This window comes from Struthio camelus, chromosome 1, assembly GCF_040807025.1.
Source record: "Struthio camelus isolate bStrCam1 chromosome 1, bStrCam1.hap1, whole genome shotgun sequence".
NCBI classification, from domain to species: domain Eukaryota; kingdom Metazoa; phylum Chordata; class Aves; order Struthioniformes; family Struthionidae; genus Struthio; species Struthio camelus.
Window position 1 is genome coordinate 84,368,745 of NC_090942.1, and position 18,642 is coordinate 84,387,386.

An 18,642-nucleotide genomic window follows, 5' to 3' on the forward strand; every position below is an offset into this window, starting at 1 on the left:
GTACAAGGTGCAGCCGCACACCTCTCCTCTTTGGCTTCTCCACCACCTGTGTCCAGAAATCATCATCTATGCTTTGCAGGAACCTCTTTGACTGTTTGTGCCGAGCTGTGCTGTCTTCCCAGCAGATGTCAGGGTGGTTGAAGTCCCCCATGAGAACCAGGGCCTGTGATCGTGAGGCTACTTCCAGCTGTCTGTAGAAGGCCTCATCGACAACGACCTCCTGATCAGGTGGCCTGTAGCAAACACCTACAAGAGCGTCACCCATGTTAGCCTGTTTAATCCTTACCCATAAGCTCTCAACCTGCTCTTCATCCACCCCGAGGCAGAGCTCCATACATTCCAGTTGCTCCCTCACATAAAGAGCAACTCCACCACCTCGCCTTCCTTATACCTTATAAAACACAGAATGCTGAAGAGATGACACAAGGATCTGTTTCACTGGAGCGCCTTTACCCGGTGTACCTAGGCACCTGTTGCAGCAGCGCCTGACCCCTTCCCTTTCCATGCTGCTGTAAGCCTTGCACACACTTGGCCACCGAGAGGGTGGAAGAGAGATGGCAAGTCCGTACAGAGGAGGATGCCCTCTAACAGGGCTCTTTTGCATTGAGCTAGGCATCAAGCTGTGGTCACGCAGTTGTTTTAAACTAGCATAAATCGAAGGGCATGTGAGGGCTAGTGAGTAAGGTGGTCCCAACTGTTTCTCTTCCCCCTCCTCCCGGGGCGACTGCACAGCATCAGGGAGGTTGGGCAGGACCGAGCGGCCAGGATGGGGGTAGGGGAGCGCGCGCAAGGGCCGGGCACGCGCGCGGACGCCGGAGACCCGCGGGGCGGGCGGAGGAGGCTGACGTCACCTGGCGCTGGGGGGGCCAATAGGCGAGCGGAGACGGTGGGAGGGGGTGGGACCGTCGCAGTGCAGGCACGCGGGTCCGGCGCGTGCGCGTGCGGGTGAATGAGAGCGACTCGGTCCGCGGGCGCCTCTCTGCGCGGCGCGGGGCGGGCGGGAGGGCAGTGGCGCCATGGCATGCTTCGGGCTGACCATCGTACGGCAGTGAGTACCGCGGGCGCCCCGGAAACCCTCCTTCAGCCTGCCCCTTCCCGTGGGAGCGTCCTGTGACACCGGGGGGGAGCCGTTGCCCTTCCCCCGCTTGCCCCACCCCTGCCGGTTGGGGGCTGGCCCCGGCCGGTGACGTCAGCGGGGCCTGCGGGCGCCCGCGGCCCGGGGAAGCCGCTGGGGCGGCGGCGGCGGAGCTGGGCGCGGGGGCTCCCCGGAGCGCCGGCTGCCCTGGGCGTAGCGACGGCTTCCGCGCTGTGAAAAGCTGCGGCTGGAAACGTCGCTCCCGAGCCGTGCCCGGGCGGGAGGGAGCCCGGGGGCCGTGGCTGCTCTCCGTGGCGCCGAGGCTCGAGAGGTCCGGCTCCAGCAGCGGGGCCTGTGTCGCTTACAGGGGCCCGAGCCGAGTGGGAAGAGTTTCTGTTAGATGCTTCTCTCTTAACTCTCAAAATGGAAAAAATCTGAATGCGTGAGGAGGGGCTAGCAGTGATCTCATCCCTGCACGGGACACAACCTTTGCGGGAGTTTCTGCAGGTTGTGTTATCTCCGCTGAAGGTTTTCATTTCAAAAGTAATCCAGCTGGATCAAGAACACGTTCAGAGATCTTCCTGCTCAAGCAGGAAGCGTAAAGCGCTTTGTAAAGCGCTCACCTCTTAATAGTGATCTAAAGGCACACAGTTCTTCTGAAAGTCAAATGTGGTATATGATGATGCCATGTTACTTTCACAGCTATCATCAATAGCTAAAATAAATGTTTGACTCTTCCATCAAATGTGATAACTTAAACTGTGCTTGTGTATGTTAGTCAATATTAGTGCTGCTTGGAAAACTGCACTTTCCTGCCTTCACCTCAATTGATTACCTGCAGGATAGACTCCATCCAGGCTGCTATGTTTTCTTCAGGAAGATAGAAGTAGCTGTTAAAGACATGGGCAGAGCCTGGAGAGTAAATTGCTGCTTGCTATTCAGGAAGGAGTTTAAAACCTTCTGAAGTACGGTGTTTTCTCTTTCTGTGATCAGTTTTCTAATTGGGGCTCATCTTGCGGACTTCTGTCCAGCAGTGTTGATAGCTCTCCATTTAAAAAGCAAGCAGCAAGTTTGGCCTTTGTACTGCAGAAACTCAAGGAGGTGACACTTGACTCATGAGCAGTCTCAGTGAAGTCAATATTTTTAACTTTATTCTTGTCAAGTTTAGTTCTTAAATTTTCCCTTATTAGATACATCTGCAAATTTTTAGTTGCTCTTCTCCTGAGGTACTCTCAATTATGATTTTCAAGATAGAGTATTTTAATTCCCAAAGAAAGTGGTGTTTATTCTAGTAGTTTTTTTTACAGCTCTGTTTTCTTAAGCTGTGCTAGTTTAAGGTTTGCAATCTGTTTTGCTGCTATATCTTTAATCTCTTATATTGGCTTCCTTTTAAAGCACAGAGGACTCTAGATTCTTCCTATTTCTTCCCTCCCTCCAACACAGATGAATTTTTCTAATAGATCATTTTTACTTCATTTACTATTAATTTAAGCAATTACTTCCTTTTGTTTCAGATTCATTTGTGTTAGTAAATATTGAAGGCATGATAGGGGTTGACAGCTTGAAAATGCTTTTGTTTTCTTGTGAGGTCTTCAAATGTGTCTTTTTGAAAAGAGGCTACGCTGTACTCTCATCTCATTTTTCATATTCCAACTCTACCATCTCCTGTTTGCATCTACTATAATCATCTTTTTGAACCTGGACTAAAATTATGATGAGTGAAGTGTGTGTGTTTTTTTGTTTGGTTTTTTTTTTCTGTAATCTCTTTCAGCGGGGAAACAAGATACAACAAAGACAAGATACTGCAAGGTTAGTATCAGTCGTGCTACTAGCTTGTTGGAGGGATGAAGTTATGATTCCCTGCAAAATAAGAAACCCCATAATCAACTGTTGACATGTTAAATAGTATTACTGAATAATAACATATACCTTAAGAGACCTTATTTGCAAGCCAGGACATTAGCTTGATAACTGTAGTAACTATAATGCTTCTAATAAGTCAGTCTCCTCAAAATGTCTAGAAGTAGTGGTGTATTTCTGGTACTGTCAGGAGAATTAGAAGACTTCCTTTTTCCAAATAGGGGAAAAAAAGCTATCTCTCATCAAATAAAACTATAGCAGCACCTATTGGTAAGGATGCCAGAATAACACACACCACTGTGTTAAGGCTCAGTGGTTTGTATCAAGCCTGGGAAAAGGGGTTCCAGGATTCAGATGAGAAGTGGGAGAGGTGCAGCTCTGGCAAAGAACAAGCCAGGTACGTGTATGAACAATGACCGGAGTTGCTAAGGAGCTGCAGAGGGATGAATGAGGGTCATGTTGTAAAAGAGGCTGTTGCTGTGAGAAGGTAATCCTTCCCTTGCAAAAAAGCATAAAGTAGAGCAAGGAAGCGTGAAAAGTGAAGGTTGTTTACATGCTTGAATTAATCAATCCCAGCTTGTTCTATAAAGGCTGTCTGTAGACAAAACATTTAAACCAGGCTTTTCTGTAGCAACTACTGACTTTGTACACTCAGAACTAAAAAAATCTGAGTTGTTTGGGTGTCTGCTGTAGGAAGACTGAGGCTCACAGCTGCAAGGAACCTGATGAGATTGTGCTCCAAATAAAATAAATTGTATGCAGTGCTACAGGCTGTGAGGAAGTATCATGCTTCTAGATTTTCCTACCTCTGTTTTGACGTTACAACCTACAGTTCTTGCAACATGGCCTTTGTGTTCATAATAAATGGAATTAAGTTTCATGTTCCTAAAAGTACTAATAGTGTCTTTGTAATTGCTAGTTCTGTGTATTGGATGATATGTAGTAGGCTTCTACTACATATCTTCCCCCTCTTCTCGTCCCCCGCCAAGTTCTGGACTTCTGGTGTCCTATCTTACGCTAAAGTAAGCTTATAAATAATCAATTGTGTATTTTCTTGGTGAAAATTATATTTTTGCCATTGTTTGGATAGGATACTGTCTGCTTTGACTTCCTACAGAAGTAAAATATATGATAAAAATGTAAACAAAGCAACTTGGTACAGGTTTGTCACTCTGCCACAATTCTAGGTTCTCTTACAGATTCTCTGAAGCTATGACAGGACCAAACTTTTATGTCATTAAAGTTGGATTGCCATAGTGCTCCATCTCAGCCTTGCCCTCGAGCTCTGTGGCGAGTTAGTTCCAGTCTACTCTGGCTGAAAACAATGTTTTGCAGGGTTACTTTTCAGCTAGATTTGCTCCATGAGCATGCTTGCTTTACAACTGCATGAGTATTAGTGTCAATGTAAGAAGTAGAGGAAGAGACCGTAACAGACTATGTTTACATCAAATATAAAATTGTTATGAAACAAAGAGTTTGTGCTGCATTTCCCCGTTACATAGAATCCCTTCTTGTTGCCTCATTCCTTTAAGGTATTGTCAATGTTAGGCAGTGGGGAGGAACAAGCGTTTCATATTTGTTAGGGTTTGACTCTCCTGATGTGCATGTTTCTTCCTGTGTGCATTTTAATATAAACAACAATATCTCAGTTGTATTGTCTGTTTTTGTTTGTTTGTTTACTTTTCTTATTACAATCAACAAATTTCTTTGAGTTTGATTTTCAGCTGTAAGACTCCTTTTGCAGGATGCTAACTAGAGACTAATCTAAAAGGGACAAGTGATTTAAAATGACTACTCATATGTAGAAAATGTAGGGGTCTGTTTTGTGTTTAACTTTCTGATGTACACACATTAATATAAATAGCAGCAATAATAATCTTTCTGTTTTCCTAGCCTGTGCTCCCTATTTTCACTCAATTTGTGTGATAAAGCTGAGAGAAGACCAAAGGAGCAGTCATTTTTTCTAATATTTGGGTGTACTGAAGGAGAAGGATTCTGTTACTGCTGAGCAGATTTTTCTGTTGCTGTCATGCTCACTCAACTGGTATATTATCTAAAATTTGCATGTCTTAATGTTCATGGGTTTTTATTTCGCAGGTCAAGGAGTGGATGAGCCCCTCTCTGATACTGGTTTCAGACAAGCAGATGCTGCTGGTGTATTTCTCCGTAATGTCAAGTTTACTCATATCTTTTCAAGTGACCTCCTTCGAGCAAAGCAGGCAAGTGCTTCTTGAGGTGACTGGATGTAAATATTAACTTCAGTATTTTGCATGTATTTGCTATTGATGGTGCAAAAATATTATGGTGAAGGAGAGCCAAAAGCAATTTTGATGGATTTAAAACTAAATTTGGACTTAGGTGGAATTCAAGAAGACCTCTGTGAGTAAGCAAACTTTAAAGCAAACAGTTAAGTTAGGACATGATGAAGGCTGACTTGCTTTTTTGGATGTCATGCAATGTTAGTCTTGGGGATTTGCCGTTATTTTACATATGTGTAGGTTCTTGCTAAAATTTGTAGTGAAGACTCAGAGCTGACATAGGCTGTCACAGGAGGCCCAGGAGGGGTGGCTGAGCCAACCACAGAGCATCCTGACGCTCTGGTCCCCACAGCACTCCACGCTACAAGAAAGGTTTGGGGTGGCGGTATAGGTGTCCCTGTCACTTATGAATGGGTTCACAATTAACGGCCAGAAACAAGCAACAAATCTTAATATGTATCACTGGTAGTAGTAACAATTAAAAACTAGCAATAATAACAACAATAGTAGCAATATACCATTAATTAATTAATCAGTAACCATACACTGAACTCCCCACACACCACAGAACAGGAACAATTACAGTATTTGCAGATACATACATGGGCTCAAACTGGTAAGGGTAAAGGTACCTTTACACCTTTTCCCGGTGGTTACGCCGGGAGGGGAAGGGGAAGGAGGAGGAAGGGACAAGCAGGCCACGCCAGGGTGGGGAATGCTGCTTCAAGCCCGAGGATTAACTAAGCAGGCCGCACCAGGTGCAGCGTGCCACCGCCACGCGTGATCTACGAGTGAGCAGGCCACAGCCAAGCCGGTGTGCCGCTTCGGTTACTGCTCCCTGGAGTGGGGAGGGGAGTACTCACGTGTCCGCTGGTGTTAGTAGCGATGGGGGGATGCCTAGCTGCCCGACCCAGCGTCCCAGATCAGGGGGCACAGCGGCACTTGCTGTCCTGCAGCCTGCCGGGGCGGAGATCTTCCTTTGGGTTGGGGGCAGGGAGGGAGGAAGGGAGCCTTGGAAGAAGGCCGCCGAGGCTGCTTCTTCCCCAGCCGCTTGGGTGATTTCAGCTCTCGGCAGCTTCTTCACCGCTGCTGCTTCAGTGAATTCAGCTCTCTTCGCTGCCGCAGAAGCCGCCGCTGGGCTCGCGTGTGACCCTTTTATCCCTAGCCCACTTTGGGACCGCAGGCAAGCAATTGGTCAAATTTGTCTAGACCCCCCTCTCTTAGTGGTCCGGCTTCAATCCCTAATTGTAGTGCGGACCTGTTTGCAGATGGCCGTGTAGACTCGCCTTCCTTCTGGCATATTCTGCTTGATTGACAGGTACGGGCTTCTAGGGCACGTGTTAGCCCTCCACCAATGATTCTAAATTGTGGCAGTGGGAGATTTCTGCAGGCTAACTGGGGTCACGAAAAGGACAGGGTGATTGGCACCTCATACCCATTGTTCAGTAAAACCCATTTTCCTAACTTTTCCCCTAAACCAAACCTCTCCATGACGTAGGCCTAAGTCAGTTTTTCTTTGAAAACTCAAAACAAATTGGCTGTGATATAGCTGTACCATCCTGTTCATTGTGGCTGCATGCTGTGTTCTTCTGAAGAATGCAGGCCAACATAAGCAAGATCGAGTTTTGCTGTAAAGACAGTACAAGGATCAGTGAACATGTGGAGAAGGCAGATTTTGTCAGGGCTGAATGTAATAGCATGCCCTTTCACCTTGATGCACTGTTTTAATAATTTAATTGAAGGGGCAACAGTGCACCTTACTGAGTAGGGTTACATGTGGTTTTGTGTGCAAGATTACAAAATGATCCAAGAGTTTGGGAAACAAAACTATTAAATGGAGAGGCATAGATCAGCTGTTTTAGGAAGGTCATATCTCCTGTGGAAGCCCTATCCTTAATTCTTCTCTTCTGTTACTGATGCTGTGGTTTCAAGAGACTTATAAGGCCTCCCATGACTGAAACTGTGAGGAAATTCGATAGCCCTACTTGCTTCTTGCTTTTTTTCTCAGTTGTGCTGCTACAAAAGTCTGTGAAGCCTTCTTGTAAACCAGATTATCAAAATTTAGGTTAAAACCTCTTTAGTTTTAACACATTATCTTGCTGATCTGTATTGCAGCATGGTCCCATAAACTGTTGTAGCAACACAATTTAGGCCAAAAGTGAACTAGAAAAGGAGGGAGAGCAGAGGATACACAATCTATAAGCAAGCCTGTCTTCTGTGGACAGTGTCTTACGGTTCTGAGTCTTGCAATGCAGTAATAATAAAGGAAGTGACTTGTCAGGCAGTTAAGTGTGTGAATGGCAGTAATTATATTTTACAAGTTTAATACTGTTTTTTAATGTTCTTAAGACTTTGTGCTATGTGCCTGCTTCAGGGAAACTTTGAAATGCTCAGCTATTTGAGAGTAAGGTTGGGTTTTTGGGGTTTTTTGTTTGTTTGTTTGTTCTCCCCTCTATATTAGAAACAGCCTTTTCCCTGAGAAGCACATGCACTCTCGTGATGCAGTCAGACCTGAACTTGTCCTTTGCGTAAAGGAAAGGTGTTTTGCCATTCTTTTGACAAGCGATCCAAACTTTGCTGAAGTTTTTCCAAATATGTGTAAAGTTTCAGTTTGCACTTGCTTAGATACTCCCTTTTTTGGCAGCTACAAATCTATGAAGGGTGTCCTTTACTACACTATCACTTCATAGCTCAAGTATGAGAGGAATGTATGAGTTCCTTTGCAAAAGAGAAAACAAAAGTTGTTAAAGAAATTGTTAGCGGTGAAGTTCAGTTTTTCTTGCAGCGTCCCTTCCATCTGCTGTAGTCAGTGTGTGCACTGGTTCCTGAAACCAAGAGAGGGAGATGGTCCTCTGGCTACTGCCTATGGCTTGCAGCTAAGCATTCAAGTCTGTGCAGGTCAGGAGAAAATGGAGATTATGTGAAGAGAATTGGATTAGCTGGGCAAAAATTCCGAGAGGTGAAGGAGATGCAAAGTGAGCATGTATAGCAAATAAAGAGATGGGCTAGACGGGGGAGCCTGTTTGAGAGAATAAGCCTCAAAGGGGAGGGGTTGAAGACTAGCTCCAAAACTCAGCAGTGTAGAAGAGCACAGACAGACCTGGATTGGAAAAATAAAAGACAACTTGTCAAACAAGTTGGGATTTGATGTGAACAGAGCATAACTCTTAACATCAAAATCTGCAGGGGAAAATGAGACTTATGTGATGGTTGTGCCAGTGGGACAGGAACTCTGTGGTAGAGAAGTTAGGTTCAGGACTAGAACAGGTTGGGCCCTGAAAAAAGTAAGAGAGAAACTCTGTACCTTTTCCATGTGCAAAATGGTGTTAATATGCCTTCTGTTACTGTAGTATTGTGAAAATTCAGCACTGCTTCTGCAGCGTGCTGATATTCTAGTAGCAAATAGCATAGGAAAGGCTAGAGGAACTTCATCTCTTCCCTCAGAGCAGGTTTTGGGCATTATTTTGCATAATAAATGGGGCATGGGCCTTGATGTTCAATTTTTAAAAATCAGGTATGAACTGAAGTGCTCGTTTAGTGAATGTCGTTTGTACTGAACGAGATCTTAGTCCTGCAGAAACTGCAGGATCTTGTTTGTAAATAAAATGTATGTAAATCATAGTACAATAGTAAATTGTAAATCATACAATTTACTATTCATATATACAAGGAAATTGACTCAATCTCGTCTGAATTTTGACATTATTCTATAACAGACATTTAAAGTTGCTACATAAAGTCTTTTGTAGTCAATACAAGAAATACATTATAAAATCTAGTTTAGTAAAACAAAGCTTATTGTTCTTTGCCAGAATCCAAGGAGAATTTTCAAAATGAGTTGATTGAATGTAGATTTGAGTGGAGATGAACATTTAGACTTCTAGCTGGTATTACTAGTCAAAACTGCGTGCAAGTTTGGTGTAGCTTTCTGCTCTTTACGTTCCACAAAATATGGAGCGGTTAGTCCTCCTTCAGTTCCCATTATCGGCTGTAGCAGGCAGACAGCTGTCCAGTATCCAACTCACTAGAGTCTGAGCCTATGTTAGCTAATAGCTTTTCCAGAATGGTATCAGAATTTCCTCTTAGTCAACTTGGACAACTGTCTTTACTAACACCTCCTCCCTCTCATCTAGACCATTATTAAAAGCAAACTAAGCCCTCTGAGTTTTCCTCTGTCTCTTTTTGGCCATGCTGTGTTCATCAAAAGCCAAGTAAATAAAATCAGCTGGATTTTTATCCAAGTGTTTTATTCAATGCGTGTCTTCCTCCCAACAGCAAGGCTTCAGTATCTTGCCAGCAAACACCCTCCTGCCTCTGCTTCAAGAGTATTTGATTTCAGAGGTAATTTGATTCAGAAGTCAATTTGATTTGTTAGATGCTATGTTTTTGGCAGCCAGAGTTAACTGATTGGTTCTTAGGAAAGTACTGCTTGTGAGTCTTTAACCCACGCACTGTGCATTTAAAAAAAAAAAAAAAAAAGTCAACATGATCTCTTTGTGAGTAACAGTATACTCAAGAAAAGATGTTGCAATTTACCCCAGTAAATCCTGCAGCTGACATGCATTTTGCTGCCCACCTTTCATGGGTGTTAAGTGTCTCCAACTGCTGTAGACTTTGAATTGTGAAAGAACTTAGGGGAGATTGTAGCTTTTCTACCTTTTATGGCCTGACATGGGCCACGTGCGTGATTCTGACAGACGCTACTAGATGGAAGGATTTTTATCTTGTCTATTGGGTTGTTGGGTACTACTAATGTAAGTCACATTGGTTGTGGTGGTTTAAGATGGTATAGCTCTCTCATGAGATAGCAGTTCATTGATGTGACTGTATATTCACTTTTTAGACTGCTGCCACAATTATAGGAAAAAATAAGTTTTGCAAAGATTTGGAAATCAAGTATGATGCAAGACTTCGAGAGAGAGTAAGTGCCGTAAGAACTTGTTATTAATAATGAATATTTTGAAAATGTAATTTACTGCTGATGGATACCTGATTTATTAAAATGTAGGTTTAACAGCGGGGCATACCATTTGATGCGTTTCTAGTTACTAAAAACTGAATAATTTACGTGAGATACTAAAAGTTGTTTGCCTGAGAGCGGAATGTTGAAGCAAAGGCAAAATTTAGTGATAGTGGTTTAACTGTGATGCTCTAAGGAGTTATGTAAGACAACATTTACATATAGCATTAATTATCTTAAATGTAATCAACAGATTAGTTATGTTTTCTAAACACGCATATAAAATGGTAAAAATGCTCCTGCCTGTCTTCTCTTGCCTTGATGGCCCAACTTGATGTTGGCTTTTTAGCTGTTTGTACACACTTCCGTGAGTACAAAGACTAATGGAAAACTCTGTAGTCGTGATGGAACAATCTGCCTTCCTGAATAACCTCTTTGCCTAATAAAAGGCATAATTGTACCTCCTGTATGTTTTTAACTGTCTTGATCAGAATGAACTCAATGCTGGCTGCTTCTGTTAATATCAATCACCCTTCAGATACTACACTGACAGTTAGTATTTCCTTATTTTAAAATTCAACTACAAAGCCAAAAGTGGGATGGCAGATTGCTAGCAGGCGAATGAAAGTTTAAAGAGCAGAAAATGATTGTAGCATTTCATGTTTTGACCCTCTTGCAGTTGTGTTGGAAATTCCAGTTCACCCTCTGAAATCAGCAAGACACATGCCTCCCAATCATCTTTAATTGCTTCACCACCTGATGTTTTTGGAAATATTATGGGCTGTATTACAGAGTTTTATAAAGATTGACCTCAACTTTAAGTCTCTGCTGCATTTTTTTCTCCTTCATGGTGTTGTATGAACGTGTAAAAATGCAAATACAGTGTCTGCAGACCACAGATTGAGGCACTGCTCTTTATAACTGGAATTAAACTTGAAATGCATGAAAAGAAGCTAAGTCCTTTAAAAGAGCATATGCTGGTGATCCTATGAAGAGAGCTCTAGTCTCTCATGTGTTGGCTTCGTGAGGAGAGTCTGGAAAAGTCTTAAAGTGTAGGATTTCCTTTTCAGCAGTTTTGGAGCACTTATTTCTTCACTCTTAGTGTTCTTAAATTTTTGCTTTAGAGAAAGGGATTGAGATGCTGAAGTGAATGTGTTTCAGTCTATTTAAATTCTGAGGACTGTAATAAATAAATCCTTGTGGCAGCTAATTGCATATCACAGCACAGAAATCAAAAAAGTCTCAGTAACGATCATGTGACTATATCCTAGTCGTAAACACCTGGATTCCTGGGTTGTGCATAACTGAGGGTTTGATAGTACAATATCACTCCTTACTTTCTTAAAAATACTGCAGCATTGTCACTGTCTTCAGACTTTCCAAGAAGCTTTATGCTTGAATGCATTTCTCATCTATTAGCAGTAGTGCATTGGGAAAAGCATTAATCTGTTATGCCACTGTTAAAAGAGAAGTCTTGGAAAGATCTTCAAGGTCAAAAATAGTAATACACATCCAAGTATATCCATCTTCTAAAATATATTAGAGACCATAAAGATTACTTTTATAATGTGACTTCTAGTTTTCCAGAATGTGTAGTTTGTGTATATGGGTTGTTACTACTGTTTCAGGTGTGAGGTTTGCATTTGGAAGTTCTATCTCAGGAACAAGTATGTCATTGAAATAGTTAATTATCTGTTCCTAAGCTCCATTGACATATGTTCTTTAAAACACTTCTCCCCCCCGCCTTTAACACTGTCCACAGCAATTATAAGTCCCCCTGGCAAAAGAGGGGAGGCTATTGTTTATTTTTAATAGATGGACTACTTGCTGTTTTTTCCTTCCTTTTAAACAACTCTAATTTTTAAATGAACTCCTTCTCTCTTGTGGACATTTTTCAGAGGTCTGTAGAGGAAAATAATTGTTACTTTTGAAAAATAATTCCCTGTAGTCTTTCCACAGGTGAAAATAAAGGGAGTTTATCATCCTGTGAAGGTTTACGTACAGGGGTGTTTGCAATGTAGCCTTAGTTACAGAAATGCTTTAATTTTCTATACTGAGTATCAGGTACATAGGAAAAAAAACTCTAGTCAAAGATCAGGCCTAAGGGCTAACATTCAAAAAAATTACCTTTAAATGAGATGTTGCACTTCATATACACGTGCACATATATCTCTCTACCTAACACACATAGCAGATATAAAGACACCTTTCTCCGTCTCCCCCTGAAACAATGGGATAAGATGTGAAAGTTAGTTAAGCCTGGACATTATGAATAAGCATCCAAGAAAGCAAATCTTTTAAAAAAAGATATTTGCATTGAAAGTGGAACTGGAGACTTGATATGTCTGGCTAAACTCTGTCTCTGTAACTTGCCTCTTACAGAAGTATGGTGTTGCAGAAGGAAGACCTTTGACTGACCTGAAGGCAATGGCAAAGGCTGCTGGAGAACAGTGTCCTTCATTCACGCCTTCTGGAGGAGAAACACTGAATGAAGTATGATATTTACTTATTTATGTCTTACTTTCCAGGCTATTTCATTAGTGCAGATATAGCTATTGCTTATTTAAGAACATCTTTACTGAAAGCTTAGTCCAATGAAAGGTAGTTATGTTTCCAGGCTAAAAGAACCACTTGACTTAACTGCAGTGGCTGCCAAGTAAGGAACCTCTTTAGAGCCAAAGTATTGATTTTGAGATTGATTCCTCATTAAGCTCTCATTTGCAGAAGGATAATGGCAATTACTCTTACCCTTGAATTTCAAGAGCAGAGAAGTTCTTTTATGATGTTCACACCATCCAGTAGTTTACTATTGATTTCTGAGACTTATTTCTGATAAATGTTTATCTTTTTAACTAAAGTAGCTATATTTCAGTTTTCCGAAAGCTGAAATCTCTTGCTGCCTTCACAATGTGATCTTCTGACCTTTCCCTTTAGGTGAGAGGACGTGCAAGGGATTTCTTTGAATTTCTGTGTCAGCTAGCTGTTGAAGCAGGACAGAAAGAGCAAAAGATGCATAATGCAGCAAGCAACAGCTTAGGAACATCTGAAGTACAGTCAATTTTCCCTTGGACAAACCATGGCAGTGAAGCAGAACTTAGCTCTGATAACGGTGGAGCTTCTAAGCTGTTAGATGCCAATATATTAGTGGTGAGTCATGGAGCGTACATGAGAAACTGGATTGGCTACTTTGTTTCAGATCTCAATTGTACTTTGCCAGCAACTTTAACAAAGTCTCAGTTGTCTTCTGTGAGTCCCAATACAGGAGTTAGTCACTTCACTATAAAACTTGATAATGAAAATATATTAAAGCCTGAAATCAACTGCGTTTGTCTTAATCAAGACTCTCACTTAGTGGATGTGAGTGCTGAGTGTGTAGCTCCAAAAGTGTTTTAAGAGTCTTTAGAGAGGAAGTGATTTTAGATCACCATCCTACAAGCTCAGAAAAAATTAATAATTAATGGGATCAACTGGAGTTATTGGCACTACACTGCAAAATTGAAGAACTGCTACTATTTACTACCTTAAAATAACATGCGACTTGCATGGTTCTAGTACCTGCTATAAGCTGACGCTGGAGAAATAACACAAATATTCTTTATGAACAAAAACATAATACTTCTGTTCAGTCACTTGCATACATGTTCCTGCAGTGCATAATTTTAAAAAGTTCTTACCATTAGCCCATAATTCTTTTGGTTATCTCTAATTATAAGAGTTGGGGATGTGGGAGAATGATACTTAAAAGAGGAGGTGTACCATATTTTTGTTTCATTACAAAGTGCTATACTGTAATATTAAACACACATGTTGTTTTAAAACAACTTTTTTGAATGCAATAGTATAACCTGAAAAAGAGCATTGCTTAGTGGGAAAAGTTTGGTACAAGGAGAGGGGACATGTTCCTGGCTCTGCTACTAAATAGCTGTGAGACCCTGGGCAAATCACTTTTCCATTTGTAAAATGGGGATGATGGTATATACCTACCTCACAGGAGTGTTTTGTAAGAAATTCTGTAAGTGCTGAGACCTCTGAAAAGACTGTACACAAACATAAAGTATTTATTTTTAACTGTAAGCAGGATGAGGAACCGAACGTGCACATAGCTGAAGCAACGGTCTCTATTTTGAAAAGTGATCTTATCAGTATGGTAAATTGTATCCACCTAGAATCCTGCTGTTAATTGCAATCATACATTTACGGGAGAGTATCTGCAGATTTAGGCAAGTTTGATTGTTTGATGATTGCTTAGGGTTACTGTTAGTACTATTTTTCCTTCCCCATTGGGATGTTTGTAGTGTTACTGTGTATGCTTATCTGATTTATGTGTTATTTATAATCTCCAAATACATTTTCTTCATTTACATATTTTAAGCCTGTAAATAAAATTATTAAACTCCATTTCATCTGTATTTCCTTTGAGGCAAAAATCTATGTTAATATCACTCTACAAAGCCTTGTCCAGCTCATACAGCTTTTGTTTTTTCTGAAAACTACAGGTCATTCTGTTACAATGAAAGAGTACCTTTTACTCATGAAAGACTTAAGTATGGATCAGCTTTCCTGACTTTACTTGGAAGAACCGCTGATGTTAAAATTGCTTGCAATTGTACCAAATTAACTATTTGAAACTTCTTTGACTACGTTGTCCTATGTACTCTAAACTATTTAGCTTCTTGGTCTTGGAGCAGGGACTTGAGTTTTGGGGAGGAAGAAGAGGTTGCTATTGTTTCCTTGAACAGGTACCTCTACTTAACTGCAGCGCAATTGAAAACTAACAACAGAAATGTTTAAGGTTCTGTACCTTGTTTCTTCCATTCCTGCGACTATGATTCAACAGGGAACTTCTCTTGATTCCTGCTTGAACACTGAACGAGGATCTGCTTCTCTTCTTAGTGTTAAGATTGTAGCTTAACCAATCCTGATACTACTAAAGTGGAGAGGATAAAGTGCGAGTGTTCAGTCCTGTAATAACAAAAGATAGTCCTCTAAGGTAGTGGTCTCCAGAACCTGGAAAGGAACTTAATGTTTTTTACTTACTACAGGGCTTGTTTATCTAGCAAATGACTGTGAAACCATCTGCTACTGTGCCTGAAAACTAGTCCGCCAAGAGGAAGCAACTTACCTGTTCTCTAAAAATGGATGCTGAATAACTGGCATCAGCAGGGATTGGGCTTTCAACCTATAAGGTATTATGTAGTGTGAAGGACTGGAGTACTTTACAGTTGTGAAGGCAAATTTAAATCCATGTATGCTGAATTTCTACACTGATATCTAAACTTGCTAGTTGTTGATAAACTGCATTCCTTCCACTTACGTGAAAGTGTAGTTAGGGAAGGCCACTTAAAGGCTCCTTGGAAACTTCATGTACCTCCTCCTCCCCAACATGAGGCAGTACATAAATGTGTAAGTATCTCTGAAGTTTTATGACTACAAGGTTTTCAGCAAACATGGCACGTTCATATGAGAACGTCCTAGGGAAACTTGAGATTTTTCTAAAACATAAAACCGTGCTTTATTCAAAATAGCTTTGTTTCAAATCTTTATTTCAGTCTTCACTTAAGAACACCTTTGTTTTGAATGAAGTATTCAATTCCAATGTTATTAGGAAGTAAAAATTTCTGAAGTCAAATAGTTGGCTTTATTGACATTATGTATGTTTACCGTTCAAATAGTAACTTTGTATTTATGAAAATAAAAAGGGCCTCTTTCTAATCAAAAGTACAGAGATAACAGTGGTAGCTGGACAAATTGCTCAGGATTTTTTGTTTAAAAGTGTCCATATTTTATCCATAAATAAAAGAAATAGTTCTTGACACTTTGAAGGAAATGTATGAGTATGCAAGAAGGAAAAACAGGAACTTGGGCTTTACACAGACTGTTGAAGCTTCTTGTGAAGTGCATCTTTCTAGAGGGCTCCTGAATCCTAGATTGATGATGATCACTGAAGAAGGTAGAAAAGTTTAATTATGACTACTGACAGAGCTTATGGAAGACGGTAGGAGGGGAGTTTGTTCTTAAAATGCTTGTGCCTGATAGTGCATATTTATTTCAGGAAGGCTACTTATATAGCAAAGAGATTTTCCTATTAGTGCGTTAAAAAGCTTGAACTTTTCCATAATTGCCATGTCTTGAATTTTGTCAGCCCTTAGCTGACCCTGGATCAGAAATGAGTAATACGTCTTCGAGCAGAATCAACCAAATTAAAAATGTGCATCCTTCTTCAACTAGAAAGTGAGTGGAGAGACCTAATACATTATCTTTTGTAAATCACTAACTTTTGTTGGATATTTCCAAACACACTGATTTGTGTGATTCCCCTAGATTAAAAAGTTTTATTTTTCTTTTCTTCCCTACCCTCAGACACCTTAATTACATTTTGCTCTTGCTGATGAGATACCATACAAGAACATCTACTTAATAGTAGATACTTGGTTAAGCGCTTTGCCTTCTCCTGGGTAATGCTCTTCCCTTGAGGACCTTTGACCCTACCAATGCACTTTACCTTCTTTAATGTGTTTGTAGGTGTTTAGAATTTAGACCCATCTTAAGGAATCTGTGCTTACAGTTGTTTTCTTTATGTTATTGTTAACAAAGTCTTACATCTTAAGTTAGCTCTCAAGTAGGGGAAGAAGAAGGTACAAAAGTACCTGCCTTGAATAATACCAAGAGACAAAACCATTCCAGTTTCCTAAATAGTTCCTGTGTTGATGAAGCAACATTTTTCAGTGGAAAAATTTGTAAGCCAGAAACTCCTAATCAGGACTTTGTAGAACACGTACTACATCGGTACAAGCATATCAACACTAACTATTTACGGATGGTGTGTAAGACTAGAAGGAAAGACCTTGCATTATTGCACTGAGAATTTTATAACTACAGGTTATTCTTTTCATATCTAAAATAAGTGTTCTGAAAAAGTAATTCTAGATACTTGTAGAGGATAGATCCATGAGACATAAGTATGGTGAGAAAGAGAGAGAGAACATATTAAGTTCCTCAACAACAAACTACCAGGGGCTGGAGGAGTATAAGCAGTCAAGGGTGTTAATGCAGTTGCCCTGTTGTATTCTTTCCCTGCATATGTGTTCCCGGCATTGTTGGGAACAGGATACTGGCCTAGATGAGCCTACATATAGCCCTAATATAGTTACACTTTTTCTTTCACTGTTATGGTATCAGATGTAATCTTCTCTGTGCATTAAAAATAAGTGCTTCTGGAAGCTTCTGAAGTCAATTGTAGACTTTTTCCCCTTTTAAGTCCATATATGGTACTGGTCTTTTTAAGTCTTTGAATTGATGTTGAGATTCAACCTTTCTTCTTGCACTTTTAATAACTTGACTCTTTCTGTACATTTGTACAGTAATTCTTTACAGTTTATTGGGAAAGGAGAGCTGAAGTTATAGATGGTTCTGTTAGGAATAATAGCAAAAAATAAATATTAGAGAAATTACTCAGTAGTTGGAAATGAATGTTTTTGTCCTTGTGAAATGCCAGTCTCTAATTAGCAGCAGTAGACAAGGCCTAACTACAGGGTGAATTTCCAGCAGCAGCAGCTGTCGAGATGCAGCCAAGAAGTTGTGAAAGTAAATTGAGTTATTAAACACATTACCAGGACAATAAGAATATTCAAGTGATGAGGTACATTTCTTTTGAATCCCTTTGTAAGAAAATACTGCTGAAATAAATGTTAGAAACATCTCAGTTTGCCCATATAATGACCTCTAGTTAGATCTGAGAGAACTGATGTTTACTTTAAAGTTATCTTTAAAACTGGTGAAGATTAAAACAAAAGCTATCCTGGCAGGCTTTCTCAGTTGGGCAATAGGAGAAGGTGACAGTGGAGATCACAAACACCAAGAGGAAGCTCAGTCCCCCTCTTTTTAAAGCTAATATTTTCTTTTGCTGAAGTGTTCATTTGGGGTTCTGCTCCCAAAAAAGTGATGCTTCAGAAGGTGGGGAGTTGTGACTTTCTTTGACAAAGCCCTTGTTCATAAGTGGTGCTTTACTAGGCCAGACTTCATTTGATGAAGAGAGAGACAAAGAGGATTTCCATGTATGTATTTTCCATGTATGTTAGCACCCTTCTTGCTCAGTTTTGGCTTCACCAACACCATCTTGTAGCAGGACTGCTAAGTATCCAGCAGCCATCAGACATGCAGCTTGACAGAGTGCTCTGGTAAAACCAGTTTCTTTCCTCTAAAGCATCAGTACTTGTTTAAAGATACTTGCTTTCATTGCACAGTTCTCTGCTGGGTTTATGTTTTCCAGACATAGTTCTGACCTTGCAATAGTGGACTTTTTTTTGGTTCTGTTTTGTACAGAACTTAAATCAGATGTGTTCTGAATCCAGGTTTTTTATATTTCATGAGACTGTCTCAGACCCACAGCCCACATGCCTGGACTTAAAATATGTCAGATTTTCCCCAGATGTGTCCCTGTTGGGAGAGCTTTGGCCATAAGCCTGTGGTTTTTGGATATATAGTAATCC

General features: G+C 40.8%; 1 protein-coding gene across 4 annotated transcripts; it reads left to right on the forward strand.

The window, feature by feature from the left end:
* Positions 1 to 241: 241 nt before the first annotated feature.
* TIGAR (TP53 induced glycolysis regulatory phosphatase) lies at positions 242 to 14,784 on the forward strand. 4 transcript variants are annotated; one of them, XM_068954088.1, is made up of 8 exons: positions 242 to 1,048; positions 2,847 to 2,884; positions 5,033 to 5,154; positions 9,469 to 9,534; positions 10,037 to 10,114; positions 12,536 to 12,646; positions 13,088 to 13,300; positions 14,650 to 14,784. In XM_068954088.1, the coding sequence occupies exons 1-8, from the start codon at positions 1,017 to 1,019 to the stop codon at positions 14,665 to 14,667; spliced, it is 678 nt and encodes a 225-aa protein (XP_068810189.1). In that variant the 5' UTR covers positions 242 to 1,016; the 3' UTR covers positions 14,668 to 14,784. The 4 variants fall into 4 exon arrangements, with proteins under 4 accessions (XP_068810189.1, XP_068810166.1, XP_068810174.1 ...); XM_068954065.1 differs by lacking the exon at positions 14,650 to 14,784 and having other exon boundaries at positions 13,088 to 14,551; XM_068954073.1 differs by lacking the exons at positions 9,469 to 9,534; positions 14,650 to 14,784 and having other exon boundaries at positions 13,088 to 14,551.
* Positions 14,785 to 18,642: the final 3,858 nt, after the last annotated feature.